The 15,941-nt window shown below is 37.7% G+C and overlaps 1 protein-coding gene across 5 annotated transcripts in view; it reads right to left on the bottom strand.

Annotated features, from left to right (window-relative positions):
* The window catches only part of fig4a (FIG4 phosphoinositide 5-phosphatase a), a 34,727-nt gene extending 18,797 nt beyond the window's left edge, over positions 1–15,930 (bottom strand). The window contains exons 1-11 of one of the 5 annotated variants that reach the window (XM_026319172.1): positions 15,816–15,930; positions 15,291–15,383; positions 13,838–13,936; positions 12,733–12,856; positions 9,188–9,344; positions 8,450–8,500; positions 8,201–8,364; positions 7,208–7,336; positions 5,732–5,832; positions 5,083–5,245; positions 2,385–2,482 (exon numbers count right to left, since the gene is read on the bottom strand). In XM_026319172.1, the coding sequence (XP_026174957.1) occupies positions 2,385–2,482; positions 5,083–5,245; positions 5,732–5,832; positions 7,208–7,336; positions 8,201–8,364; positions 8,450–8,500; positions 9,188–9,344; positions 12,733–12,856; positions 13,838–13,936; positions 15,291–15,353 (1,149 nt within the window). In that variant the 5' untranslated portion in view covers positions 15,354–15,383; positions 15,816–15,930. Of the gene's footprint in view, positions 1–2,384; positions 2,483–5,082; positions 5,246–5,731; positions 5,833–7,207; positions 7,337–8,200; positions 8,365–8,449; positions 8,501–9,187; positions 9,345–12,732; positions 12,857–13,837; positions 13,937–15,290; positions 15,406–15,537; positions 15,753–15,815 lie in introns of those variants that run through there. The other 4 variants (XM_026319169.1, XM_026319173.1, XM_026319168.2 and 1 more) reach the window with 4 other exon arrangements.
* Positions 15,931–15,941: the final 11 nt, after the last annotated feature.

The following is a 15,941-nucleotide window of genomic DNA, read 5'->3' as shown; positions in this document are numbered from 1 at the left end:
TTAAAAAATGTTAAAACATTATTTTGCAAATCAAAAGCTTGACTTGTGTTGGGAGGGAAGAAAGAATTATAACAAATTAAATATTTTTATTATAAAATCAATGCACACACTCTCTTTGTGACCTGTGGTCACACTGTCCATTAAAATTATTTCTCTGTGTGATCCTCCATCTCTCATTGTGCCCTTTTGACTGACCACCCTGGGGGTTAATCAGACTGGATGCATCATTTAGCAGCTCACATCTCCATCCACACATCCAGCAGTGGCAAAGCAACACAGCAACCTGTCAAATTACCAGTGCACTTTCTCACCCATTCAGCAGAGCGTGTCATGCAGTCTGGCACACACGCAGGCACACATACAGACTTTCTAATCACAGATGAGAGAGTAAAGTGTGCACGACGTGTACAACATAAAAGCCCACAGGTCTTTCGCACAGGTATTAAACAAACATACAAATGCCACAGTAACCATCATGGTCATGGGTGTATGAAGGTGCAGTCACAAATCATGAATGAATATTATCAGTCACACATGCAAGTGTAAAGTGTACATGCATGTACAGAAGGAATAGGGTGGGGTCATGGACATTTTAACGGATGGATTAATTTATTCCACATTTTTTGTGTGAGATGAATTGATTCTTTGTGGTTGCTGGCATTTTTGACAGAATTCCTAAAAAAGTGGTTTTGGTCTTTGAACATCAGCTTGATTAAATTACAGGTGATAAAATAATTATTTAAAATTGTGGATGGAGAGTAAAAGTTATCTCCCGTAGTCAGAACAAATGTATTCTAATTAAATTCACTGGTTGGAAAAGTGATTCACATGCTTAGCCATGTGCGCTTTTACTCCTCTCTCTCTCCCTCTCTTACCATACACCCTCAGAAACACCAACCCATGATAAAACCAGGCACTGGCACTGACATGACCACACCAACCCCAGTTGCCATCATGGAGAAATTGCTAATTGCCAACTCCATCCCTTTTCTGTCTGATTGGGATAAGAGAGAATGTGTAGTGGATAAGCCAGAAGTTCCCTCCCTTACTCCCCCCGGTCTGCAAATATCACATGTCCACAGCTTGTGCGGACCTCCGAGTTCTGTGATTGGTCCCTCGTCTCTCAGCTCTCCTTGTGAGTGACAACGTGAGCGTGTAACTCAAGCCACAGAGTGTATAGCTGCATGGCCCAGTGAATCCATGTGTGTGTATGTGAAAAGTCAATGCAGAAACTACTAGTAGAACACTGGCTCAGAGGAGAGCACACAAGGATGAGAGGGAATCAAAATAGTAGTAGGCAAGTAGTAACCTTTTGTTTACCTTGAGGCATTATAGTAGATATAAAATTTTCAGATCTGGCATCATTTTATCATAATGTTTTATTTATAATTTAATTTGATGATGATTCATGTGTGTTTTGTGGCAACACAATGTGAAGGAAAGAACCATATGTGTCTTCCCTTTCATTATTGCTGTGTCTGTTTGCAGAGTAAGAATTTTAAAAGGTAGCATTTCAACTGCTAGTAATCACCGACCATCAGGAAAATCTCTGACTATTAAGGTTTCCAGAGCAACAACTAACCACCAGTATCAACTGAGTGCTTGGACACACAAATTACACACACCACATTCTTATTAGATAACTACCTGTTGAAGGATTCTACAGGCCTGATATATTTCATCCAAAGACATCAACAATCCACATCTCACAAAGGTACATCTTAGAATGCTGCATTATAAGTTGCAGACAATATAACATGAAGCACACACAATACTAGAACTAGAAATCAACGCATGAAGGCTTAAATAAGCCAAGATCAAAGTGGTTACAAAAACAAAAAAAAAGCGTTCAGTGTCAAGAAAGGTATGTGCATAGAATAAAAAATAAGTAGAAGAGTGACAGCATCCACAGTGGGTACCAGTGTAGCTCTCTCTATATATATGTGTGTAATTTAATGATTTTACTGCAGAAACTATCTTAAATTAATTAACTGAATCGCTGTAATTCACTTCCTCCTTTACATCCATGGTCAAAGACCACATAGTTACATAAACAGTGTGCTTAAAACTCCAATTTAACCAAAATTTAAACAATGTTTGAATTTTACTATATGGGAGCCACAATTTTATGTAGCAGTGGTATGTTTATACAAACAAGATAATAAAATGTTGTGTAGACACAACATGTGAATAGGAACATGTTTTCTGAAAAGACCAGGTCATAATAAATCAAACAGATGTCCCTGCAACTTCCTTTAATAAAGGTAAATATTTAAAATGTCAGCTTAACCTACTAATTACATCTATTTTAGTGGGGTATCTTATATGTGATTTACCACAGCCAAAACAAGGATCTCAGAGAAGTACTCGTGTGTGTGTGTTACCTTGACTAGGTTGAGGATGATGATAGGAGAGCCAAACCTCTGAAGCATCTGGTCAAAATGTAGGGCAGCTACATGGGCATATGGGTCAGCTTGGTCCACTGAAAAAGAGGTCAAACTGAACTGAAACTTTAATTCATTAAGGGTATTATGGGTTCCTAAACAGCTAAACATCTTAGATCATTACATCTTATCTAAGCTGCTGAAAGTTTCAACCTTATTTGATTTATTTATCAGCTAAACTTTAACAAACACCTCAGTTCTTCTCTCAGTGATCCAAAACTTGTTTAAATCAAGGCCACCATCATGATAAAAGTGTCATAATGGACAATGACTGAACCATATACCGTACAACCAACCATTGCTTGGACTCCCATCTCTGGTGTGGCTCATTGTGCATGGTTTCATTCTTTGACTTCCATATTCATTCTTGATTTTAAAATCACATTTAATGCCACTCCTGCTGAACCCCACACCTGCAGCCTGCCATCAGAATGGAACCATGAAGCAGCAAGAAAATGAATTTGACAAAGTAGGTCAGACAGTAGCACAGTTCATCCGTCACTCACAGGTATCTCAAAACTGACAATACAAATGGTTACACAAGGTGCATACATTTCAACTTCACTTTGCCCATACCACCTACTGTTCAGGCTACTGGAAATAGCCTATTACATTCTTATTGAACACTTATGAGTCTTGACAGACACGGTAAAGGCAATCCAGGACATGGGATAAAGAAGGATAAAGAAGTTGAAAGCTGAAGATGAACATCATTAAAACACTGTACACCAGACAAAAAATTCAAGCTGCACCCCCTTTTGAACTGTTGAGGTTCTATCAGTTTCTTTTCTCTCTCAGTGTGTGTGTGTGTCACTGTACCTATTAGACAGGCTTGGAGGGAGGTAAAGGTCCTGTCCAGTAAAGTTGGGGGGTTGAGTATGGGTGAGATGGTGAGAGTGATATTCTAAACTGAATTTAACTAAGTGGTCAGATACCACTAAGCACAAACATTTTCTATTTTTATTTAATTCAATTAATTTATTTATTGGTAATTTGAGTGAATAAACCTTTTAAACAAGCTAGGTAAGCTATAGGCAGTAAAACAAATATGTTTGACTATCTGTTGCCTTATTTTTGTTAACATGCCTGTAGTAATGTCACTACTGCAAATATTGCATTTATGAAGCTAATTTTTGCACTCCAGACTTTTGCTAAAAGTACAAATGAAGCGACAGCTTTGATTGTGCTGGTGTCCTCCTGAGCACAGCATGATCACTACATGAACTACAGTCTGTGTGCAGCACTACCCTTTTGCTATGCAGAAAGGGTTTGGGTTAATAAGTCTATTGTCAATACAAGAGATTTAAAAAATTAATGAAGTTACAGCTGCTGTGCCACGTGCTTCAATTGCACACAGCCCTTCTCTCAATTTGGAGACATTTCAAGGCATATCAATCCTGCTGCTGTCTGATGGTTAAAGCTATTAAGTAATGTTGCTGTATTCTATATTTATTTGGTTAGTACAGGAGTTACTTTAGGAGTTACAATACAGTTACTTCCTGGAAAAAAAGGCTTCACTTTCACCATACAGACATGAGAGTCTTCTCATCTAACTTTTGGCAAGCAATTGAATAAGTGAATTTTCCAAAATGTTGAGAATATTCCAACATGGATAGACGTTATAACTTGCAATGACCATCATTAAAACATTGTATACCAGACACTATAACAGACCTAACACGAATAACTGTGTGGCTCATACGCAGGGAGGTAAAAATATTAAGAAAGAGAAAGTATGCCAATACAAAGGGCAAAATGTCTCAATAACACAACCACACACAGAGACATACTGATGATGAAAATTAGGAAACATTTGGAAAATGTCAGATAAGGACTGTCTTTAAACATCAAAGTGGGTTGGGTTGGGTGGATGGTGAGGTGCACTGATACACAGAGGGATCTTAGGGACACACTCTGTCTCTTTCTCACTCAGGTAAATGTCATCCAAGGATGGATTAAAGGGCAAACTGGGGGAAATAGATTATGATTTAATACAGGTATTGTACAAAGGCAGGCACCAATGTCTTACTGTGTATACACACACAGAGAAACACACACAGCAGTCACCAATGTCATCAGTCTCAGGGACCTGATCATCTCCTCATGGTCCTGGTTTTGTGTTTTGATCCAGCTCATAATGAGATGAAAGAATGGATACAAAGATGAAAATCAAGTGTGAGGCACCCTGCCTTCACTCATTACTTTTTTATTTTCGGGTTTTGTGTCTTTTTGAAGAATGGCCCTGGTATAAAGCCACTATTTAATTTTAATGCAGTTTTTCCAATTTCATCTATCTCTGTCAGTACAAGGTTATGTCTTTTCCTGGAAACTGAGCATAATAAAAAAAGTTGCATATCATCATACCTTGTAGATAAGTATTCAAAGGGAATATGTATGTTTCATTTGTTATTTGTCCTTATGTATGGGGACAATGTAGATCTGAGGACAATGTTACATCAGCGCCTAAGCAGTTCTGCCAGTGCCTACATTTTTCCATCAAAAGCCAAGCCAAGCTAAACTTCTATGGTAATATAATGTTTAACATAATTTTGATATCTCAAGAATTTTTTCCAACACTAGACAACAAAGAGGATGCTAATATAGAAAATAAGATGAATGTCAGTTGTAAATGGCTTACATCGTATAGGGGGTTTTGGCATCATGGTGGAAATATCCTGGGACCAGTAGAGTGGGACGGAACCTCGCACTTGGACATATGAGGAGTAGCTTCCTGCTGTGAAAGACATAACTGAGGCGTCATGGACGATCTGCTCTGTCTCTACCTCATTAGCCACATCCCCCTGGAAACAAACAAACAAACCAAAAAAAGCACAAAGAAACCACAAGCGAGGTCCCTTATTAGCTGAACTGAAGCTTTGACAACAAGATCTTAGAATAATACATGTTCAGATTTTCATTATTCAAGCACTTAAAGGAATTCTCATGTGTTGAATTAGCAATTTGAATCTTGATCATGTCCAGGCAAGATTTTGTATGAAAACGTATACTACCATTTGGAAATGGACACACTAAAGGCAAATTGTGAAATCTGTGTCCATCCTAATATCAGTATGATAGCCCAAACAGTCTGAGGATGTCATAGGCCTGTGCCTAAAGTCCCTCCTCCCTTCCATCGCACATCCACACTGAGACTTTCATACTCTGTGAAGACACAGTGAGTCAAATTAACCCCCCCAAGATCAACCTGAGTCATCTCAATAATCATGGTGCCCTTCTGCCCTGCCTCCACTATCTCTCCTTCCCTGTCGCCTCGGCAACCTCTGTACCTCACAGTTGGCTCCTCTTTTAAGGAAGCGTGTCCCGGCAAATTTGCTGGAGCGCCTGGCGATGAGGGTGATGTGAACAGGTCGACCGTAGATCAGAAGCTCTGTAATTATTAGGTAAAGGAGGAACAACATTGGCATTATACAATCCCCTGTTATATACACTATATGTATATAACAGCTATAGCTATATACACTATACATTCACATACATCACTTTCTTTATTTATATTATTTAATTTGTCTTTGTCACTTTACCCCAAATGCACCCTTGCGATAGGGCTGTTTATTTTTCATTTTAAATTACTGGAAATGTAACATAATAACAATCACTACTTAGTGTCGACATCATTATTATTGTCACTAAGAAAAACTCAAAAGCACAGCATTTTTGAATTTACTCTATTTGCAGAACCTTCCTTATTGCACCCACTGGCCTACTCATGCTCTCAGGAAAAGAGCACTGAAGGCCAAAGTGTTTCCAGCAATTGTCTAAACACAAAGCGCCCACACAATGTCACTGTGGCAGCACGCTGCCTGATAAGAGATGACAGTGTTTATGGCAGCGCTGACTGTAAAGTGCACCCCAGCTGAGCTACCTGCTGCGAGTTACTCAGCAACACACAGCCATTAGGAAAATACAAAAAAACATAAAAACTTGCACTGAAATTATAATTCATTAAAACTAATTACTGATAAAATATAAGAGTACCAGTAACTCTTTTCACTGAAATGCAAAAAGCCAACAAATTTACGCTACTTGGTGTGATTTATGCAAAATGGATTTGATGGAAGATGATTAAGAAAGGTAACCTAAGGCAGACTTTTACTATAATAAATCAGACTGTTTACTCAGCTCTAGTCAAACCCAAAGCCCTGTTGCAACAGTAACCCATGCATCAATACTATAAAAGCATCTCAAGAAAAAAAAAAGGAAAGTACCACTGAAATGAAAAAAAAAAATGTGTGTATGTACAATAAACAAGACATTTATCCAAAAATAAAAACCATGTATCTCATCTCCTTAAATATGCACAACTGAAGTGCTTTATCTCCACAGATAACAGATGGAGAAATTATGCAAGTCACAGTGTTTACATACCTGATGACAATTACATAATTACAATCATACTCATTTTGCTAAGGCCCTAAAAGCAAATACAAATTGCTGCTGCAGTTTTGTAGTGAATCACAGGAAACACGCTTGTTCACAGTGTAATCCACGTGCTTTGATAAGAGGCCAAGAGCAGTTCAACAAGTGATGCTGAGAGATGAGGAGTGTTGACAAAGGAGGATATTTTGAGAGATGCAGTTGTGTCTTGTGTATGAACATTCGTGGTGACAAATGTTATGTCTTGGCATTTAAGAAATAAAATGTATGTGTAGTTAAAAATATAAAAAATAACATTGACACAGACCAAAATAAAAGGCACACCTAATTTTGCACTGCTTCAGCACAAGTGAGTACTCAAAGGATACTAGACTGGCCACAAAAGCCGTGGATTATGTACATGAGCCAGTCATGATGCACTATGTCCTTGACTCGTTCCAGTAGTTTCCCATTCCAGACGTACTTGTTGTACGGCTCGTTCTGGAGGCCATAAACCACTGTGGCGGAAGAGTAGGAACACATAAAACCTGTGAATCACTGTTAAGACCTGAGATAAGCCCAAATAATCAGTCAACAAATGAAAAAAAGAAGATTAACTGAGATGACACAGGCTGTGGAAAAAGAGCATGTTTAGAAATGTTTGTAATCAGTTCCTGTAACTTAAGCTTATGTTGTCTCATAGATGAGAGAACATATCAGCCAAGGCAAGTCAAGATGTTTTTCAATTTAAATTACTTCAACGGGGCACTGTAAGGTCAATTGCTACAATTACTCTGACATTATCTTTGTCTGTAACATCAGAATGCAACAAACTTTTTTTTAAATCTACAATCATCACAAAACTGAACAGAGAGCTCACTAACATTAATGAGAAAAAACTAATGCCACTGCTAGTCTAAGTTAGCTAAAAGTAAAGGTACTTATTGACAAGCTCTGCAAAACAGAGTTTTGAGCTGTAACTTTAAATAATAAAAAATATATAGCTAAAATGAACAAGAAAGGCCAATATGTTACACAGGCTGCCAGCCAGTGTTTTTCTTCTCCTCTTCATTGCTTCTGTAGTTACTGCTCTCACACTTTGTGTGGCAAATTGCTTCTATTGGGGGCTTATAGAACTTAATAACAGCAATACTGGGCAAAGGCTAGTGTATTCACTCTGTTCACTCCAGTACTGATTCTCCCCTGTGCTCCAGCCTTGCAGAAGTAAGGGTGCTCATCTTAAAGGAGCCCACCACAAGCCAAGCCCCACCTCCCACCATAAAGTGAAGTATGGGGCTTCTGCAGAGTGGTTTGCCATGGTCTTCTCCAGCCAATAGAACAGACAAACAAAAAAGAAGTGCTATTGATTAACTTGTGCTCACCTTGTGTAGGCAAACCCTCATCTTCAAAGATGTCAAAGCTGTCCTGTTTGCTCTGTGTGTGTACCTCTTCCTCAGTGGAGGAAGCTGCTGATGACCACAGGTCATACGGCCTCTGCAGTAAAGTCAGATTGTACTGCAGCGAGTGGCTCAGGTCGTAGCTGTAGCTGCAGGGTACAACAGTAGTGTAATTTCAAATATACACAGCCTTTAGAGTCCCATAATGAATTTCAGATATGAAATCTTTCATACCTGAAATAGAAGTTGCTGGACAGGTCCACATTCTGAAAGATCCGCACATATCTGTAAGTAGAAAACTCTGGCTACTTGCATCAGTAAGAAAAAAAGGAGTGAATGAAGTTGCTTGTGCACTTAATATACACATGATCAAATCTACAAATCTTTTGGCAACTATAACTATCTTTAAGATATTATAATATTAGACCATTCTATTCTCCACATTAGTGGGGCGTTCTATAGAGTCATTGATGTAGATATGAAGTGTGCCTGACATCAGAAATTTCAAAGATGTCAGGCCCTTTACTAAATTCTTTCATACTTTTTAAACAACTAAACCTACTTTATTCCTTCTACTGCATTTGCCAAAAGTACTTTATCTTCTTTTCCATACAGTGGACACAATTTCGGTTCAACCTCAATCTGAAATTCTTCTTTGTCCTTGAATGGCAAGGTGTGTGTTTTAGAAAGAAATGCGCTCATGTGCATCCACAAATAGCAACAATCCATTTTTCCTACATGTGTTTCATACAGATTCTGAAATGGAATATTTTTGTCATGACAGAAAAGACCTAAAATATTTATACTGCAGTGTTTATCAAAATATTACATTTCTTGACAATATCCAGCTAGAGTGTTTAATCGTGCTTAATAGCTGTGGTATTTACAAAAAAAAACACTGGCTACAAGATTATAAATGGGCCCTTTACAAATGTAGAAAATGAAGCACGAGAGGGGAAGAACAACATGTACCTTGCTTCATCAGGGTGTGTAACCCTAACAGAGTCATTGGGGATGTAGATCATGCTGGTGTCTTCGATTTTGTAGATGGAGTGTCCCCCAATGTCAGCCATCTTTCTGCGTTTGGTGATCAACACAATGTAGTAACCCTCAAGGAAACGTACAAACCCTGTTAAGAGAAGAAAAACTTTAATTTAAAATAATTTAGAAAAAAAATAATCAAATACAGATCAACCTTACTTCAACTACAGTATAGTTTTAATAATGAAAAGAAATAAGTTATTTATTGTGGTGCATCTTCAGTGTTTGCGTGTCATACTGCACTACTATACATTAAATCTAGTCAAAGTATCTGTCACAGATGCAATTTTCCAACTGAGTAAGTAGTCCACGTTCATTTGAACTCCTTACAATAACAGATGCCCCAGTACACTGAGCTGTAAACTGACTAGTAGGGATGATGAAGTCGGCATACAAAGAGGAGGCTACAAAGCAGGTATTTAAACTGTATGATGTAAATCTGCAGATCCATTCACCACAGTCCAGCCGCTTCATTATTTTTTCATTCTCAGTAATTTCAAAATCTGCCTCTAACAGGCTATATGCTCTCCACTGAAACACAATGAGGTATGCTTCTAAAATCTGAGAATTGGCTGAACATCTCAGATTAGATTTGAAAAATACAACGCCTGCAAAAAACTCTTGACGTGCATTAAATAAAAGACTGGCTAACTGCCTAAATTGCTAAAGTGCTGTTTTATGTTTCAGAGTATTACTAATATTTTTCTTATTATTTTAAAAACTTGGCTAAAAAGGCCTGCGTTTTGGAACTAAAAGCGGCATTTATCCAATAAATTTAGAGTACGTATGAGCCGATGTATCCAAATTTTCAGATGAGCTATTTTTTACTGCGCAATTACAGTCAATGCAGCCTGTCAGCTATAACCTTGTATAAGACCAAACTATCATCCAGAGCCCACTTTCAATTGTGGCTTTACTGAATGGCAATTCCTATGTCAGTTCATTTAATTTCTTCTTGCCAGAGATGGGTCAAACTGACAAAACTGGCAGATGGAACTGAATAAAAATATAGTTACAATAATGGTACTCATTATATACTGCAATTACAAAGGTGTCAGACAAAGGAACTCTCAGGATAGACTGTACTCCACATGGCTGCATCACTCTTGCTCCATGTGACACTGAACACAAAAAAGCAGCTTGTGAACAAAGATGACATTAGGGCACTGTGGAAAAAAGCTTTCTTTACGCAGACGTCAAAGTCAGAATTTGTCTGTGTCAGTGTGACCGACCCATCTACAGCCTCAGTGATCATACTAAATTTAATCTCAAAAATCTACTATTACAGGACTTATTTAAATGCAAGTCCGGCAGAATTTTATTTTGGATTATACCTTTCTTAAATTAGTTAGCAAATGCTAGTAATTTCCTTAGACAGAAATGGATATGCACACACACACACACACACGCGCGCGCACACGCACGCACGCACACACACACACACACACACACACACACAGAGGATGAACTGTAGTAGAATATAAGATACGGCAATTATCAAGGATTTTTAGATAAGCCAGTCGAGCTTTAAACTATTACTGAGTAACTATATAGTAATACTATATAGTTTGGAAAAACAATAACATACTGGCTGCAAACAACCTTCAGGTTTAAACCAAAATATCTCAGCTATTAGATGACTTGCTGTTGACCTATATGATCTAACTGATCTAATGGCCTCAGCTGGTCATTGTGTATTTATTACTGAAAATTAGCAAATGTTATTATGTCAGCTCAAAACACCACTGTGTTTGCCAACAAGCCTGTTGACTCTTAGAAATGTTTTTTAAGTTCTCATGAATATCTGATAGCGTTTGGTTCTGCTAGTGGTAATATGACATGATGGTTAAAAGTAAGCCTTAGGTCCACACTGCATAAACTAATCACGTCTGCATTGTAATCCTTGGCATTCCTGGGGAGAAACAGGTCCCTTACTGATTTGATTCTGGCCCATTAAAGAGGCTTGGATTATTTCTTGAGGAAAGTGGAAGAAACTGAAAAAAAGACATGACAGCACCATTTTTCCAATTTCTCCATATTTCACAGAAATGAGAAAACTGCCTTCTTGCATATACTATCTGAGAAAGGATGTATATATATATATAAATATTTCACTCCAGACAGCTCAGCACGACAGGTTACTGGGACTCAGACCCACTTCTGCCTTTTCAGCAACTAGTTTCCTCAGTTCCCAGACATTTACAGACTGTTGTTAAAAGAGGGAACGTTGCACCATGGTAAACATGGACCTGTCCCACCTGTTATGAGACGTGTTGCTGCCATCATTTGCAAAATTACCTCTTTTTTTTTTCTTAAAATGATACATTTTCTTAGTTTAAACATTTGATATGTTTTCTATGTTCTACTGAGGATAAAATATTGGTTTATGAGATTTGCAAATTACTGCATTCTGTCTTTATGTAGATTTTCCACAGCATCCTAACTTTTTTGGAATTGGGGTAGATCATGACTGATAACGGAGTACATAGGTAAAATTCAACACTCCGTGACACCATTTACTTTCTGTCACAGTAAGTGGGGAATAAAGATTCAGCTACACATGTGATCAGTTACACAATATCATGTAACCAAGGCCTGGCTTTCACTTATGATACAGACAGACAGAACAAGATTAACTTGAGAAAATTAAACTGTACTCCATATCTTGGTTTGACAAAAGGCCAGAAAAGAGACACTAAATGATAATTAAATAAACCCTACAATTGCACTAACCTATAATTGAGTCTGAAGGACAATGTCTAAAGCAGAACAGCAGAGGAGATGAGCTTTTATTCTCCTAAATGAACACTGTAAATTAAGAGTATAGCATTTCATTGAAACTGAATTACCTATTACATTTCTTGGTCTGTTTTTTGTTTTCAACATTAATAGAAGTGTTGATATTAGTTGTATGTGTTACATAAAACTAATAGTAGTGTAGTTTACACATTAATATTCAGTTCTTTTTAAAGTATTCAGCACTCTTGGTACAGTTTGACAGAAAAAAAAAACCTTTAATGCCCTAATGAAAACAAATCTCTAGAAAACATTATGAATTCATTAAAAAGTAAAATAGAAAACAGTTTTAATAGGCTCTATATACAAATATAACAGTTATAGGTGACCCTCACAGCTTTCATACAAAAGGAAATGTGAAGTAATGAAAACGTGTAAAGCTTCTTACTGCTTCCAATTACACATTATTTTAAAGGAGAACACCGACATTACAAGCTTTACAAAAGTAGTAGTGGTAGAGGTGGCTGCAGTGAATTGCATTATATTTTAGTGAATTGCATTATAGAGCCAGGTGTTCCTTTTATTATTCGTTTTTCCATCTCCTGCGCTTAAATGTGAAACCAGGTCAACACCTGCAGCTGTAGAAATAATGCTCTAAGGATGAGGTACATGTTGTCATCACTATGCCCCAACAGTGATTGTTGCTATGCCAATGAGGAGAGTGCAGTGATTTTACTCACCCACAATCCCACAGGCTAAGACAGCCCTGGAAAGGCCTGAGGAACCCTTTTGTCCAATTTTGGTGCGGTTGCCCAGGTCCAGTCGACCTAGCAAGTCCCGAACTTCTTGTTGGTTGTACACATGCTATAAACAAACACACACACACACACAGTTACTGCATGCAGAATGCACGGATAACACTGTAAGCTTTTTGTAATTTATGTGCATAATTTCAATATTGTTCTCATTTTATCTTACAACAGCAGGAGAAAATGGACCACTGTGTACACAGTCCTCCAAGTACAGGTTACTGCTTATGAACGACTAATAGTTGACTAATCAAGTCAAAGGGAGACTTGTATTACAGAATTCTTTTCTGTGCTACACTAAATAAATGACTAGCACGTCCAGATTTAATCAATGGACCCAAATTTCTTACAAAAGATTAGATTGATCCTCAGTGAGGCAAAAAAGCCAAAAACAGCTAACAGACCAACAACTTTACACAATAGTTATCTGTACAAGAAATCTCTATATTACAGGTTTTACCTATGCACCTCACAGTGGGCATTTCCTGTTTATTTGTATAATTATATGCTATCCTCTGAAACATACATTTACCTAGGAGATGCCTTTTATCCCATTTTGGTTCCTCAGCTTTCATTTTTATTACTCTCTGAAATTAATAAACTGCTCTATGTGCGCCAATATTCCTTGCATATGAAATGTAAGTGAAAGATGAGGTTGATGCCATTGTTATAGTTGCTAACCTCCAGGTCTTGTGACATTCTCAAGCAAAAAATGCTAAACTTACTACAGTATGCCATGTCTCTTGGGGTCTGTGTATTGTGTGAAGGAATGAGAGCATTTGGTCATGAAAATTTTGTAATAGATGCTTCATAATAACAAAAACATCCCAATCCTAATCACCCACATCATGAACAAACAAATCAACTCCCAGCTCATAGATCCTGTTAATGAGAAGTGGAGAAGAAAAGAAGCCATCATCCACAATACACTTGGGACAGGCTGAGTGATTGCACAATTTCCCCCCAGGCGCACTGTACTGTATTACATAAGCATATACATTTGCACTGTACTAACTGGTAGAAACTCTGCACTTACCTTATCATCAATTATGACCAGGTCCTTGGGTTCTGTGCGGTCAATCTTAAGGACCCGGTGTTTGGTGTCGGCCTGATTGCTACCAACCAAAAAATATCTCTGGAAAAATAAAATCGCCAAAAAGCAACAGGCTATAATGTATTTGGTGCAGGTTACTACAAGGGTATTTGTGATGTAGACTGTATATATTCTTCTATTAGTAAGTGTATATGGAAGACCATCAAGCTTGAGGGACCACAGAAAAATTATGTGACTTGGAGAAGATGTGTTCATATTTCAACAAACATGTCTGGTAATGTTTTTCAGTACAGTTCCATTGCTAAAATCCCAATTTTTTTCACATTTTATTTTCTGTAATATGCACCATTTTCTCTTATCAGGCGTGTGTAAAATTACACCCTCGTGCAATATCAGATTTGCATCATATTATCAGAATACACTGTGCCCTTGAATTAGAGTAGCTACAGTTTCAAGTACAGTACATGTGTGCAATGTGCATATTTGTTCAGAAGGCTACATTGTAATTTGGCCATTCTTAACATTTGTCTTCCTTATATATTTCTTTAAAGTCGTTATTTTTTGTCATACTGGGTTGCAAGATGGATAAAGATCATTATACTGGAGCACCTTGTACCTGTACAGTCTGAAACCATTACAGCCATTTTGTCCTGTTCCACACTTTTCAGTATCCTAGTGATCTCTCATTCGTCACAATAGTTAGACAGTATGCTTTTCCAATGTTCAGTAAAATGGGCAGACAGAGGTTCGGTAAAAATGTGTACTAACACAACAGTGACAATTGTTTTACTGCTTGATTTGATCATTTTTTGCCACTGATGCCGACAGTCAACAATCACACTGTTACAACACACCTTTATTTGAACACTGGTAATATTGAAAATGGAAAAACAAAACATGTAAAATGATACAATGTGTACTTTTCTCTCAACTGGACATATTATCATATGCACATATCAAATGTGCATAACACTACAATAACATCTAGTCTATTTAAGTAATTGTCTAGAAAGATCCACTATATTTTCAACTGCTGATGTACATCCATATAACTGTCACTGTGGAAATCATTGTAAAAGATAATACTGGGATGTGTCTAAAGCAGAAAATCATCACAAACATCCATTTGCTGCCATCTAGTGCTTGCTTCAAGTACTCTCATGTTCACAGCCATTAACTTTTCAAACGTTAAACTCATATTTTAAGTAGGAAAGTCCAACAGTGGAGCATTTCAGCAGGAGCAGAGAATCCTTATAGTAAGTGAAGGATTTGGGCCATTAGAAATATACATGAACGTAACTGGGCTGATTTGTTGATTCTCCTGAATACATGTGTACGCCTTAAAATTTGTAACACAAACAGAGACAGGCCAGGCGTTTTGGGGGATTATGTTGAGACAATGATAATAACAGAAAAAAGATCCAGTCACACTTACAGCTCTGGTTTCATAGAGGACAATCCTCTGGATCCCACTGATGATAGCCGCTGATTGAGGCATCTTTATTTCTGTGTTCTCCGACGTTCACAACTCAGGGGAGACGACAAAACAGCTGCACAGTTAATTTAAACAAAGCATGCACATGCATTACATAATATTACACCTTACAACAGAGACCAGATGGCTATACATCGTGTGTACAACTTATATTGGCCCTTAGCTTTTCCTAGCTAACGTTACTCACCATTAATTTAGCTAGCTAGCCGCGTTAGCCAATAACCTTTCCCGATGGTGACAATACGCATCTTCCCTGAGAGTCAATACAACTTCTGTGAATCTTTGCAATACATAAAATATGTCTATAACCTGCTTCATTAGTTTTTGACTAGCAGGAACATGCTACACGAAATTGTTTCAGTCAGGTGACTGTCATGAATGACTCAGCTGATACAGGTGCCTCGCAGGGTCAAAAATGCTCGAAGGAGTAAAAATTCCATGCACGCATTCAGTTCTTCACTTTACCTTTGTGTCTTTTCGTTCACGGATAACCGCCACCTGCAGGTTCATAACTCTTTATAAGCAAAACACTTTTAACGAGACAAACTTACGCTCAAACGACAAAGTGACGCTAGCTAGCGCCAGTCTGAA

Source organism: Mastacembelus armatus, chromosome 24 (genome assembly GCF_900324485.2).
Source record: "Mastacembelus armatus chromosome 24, fMasArm1.2, whole genome shotgun sequence".
Lineage (NCBI taxonomy): Eukaryota > Metazoa > Chordata > Actinopteri > Synbranchiformes > Mastacembelidae > Mastacembelus > Mastacembelus armatus.
The sequence above is the reverse complement of the archived record's forward strand: the minus strand, read 5'-3'. Positions and strand labels throughout refer to the sequence as shown.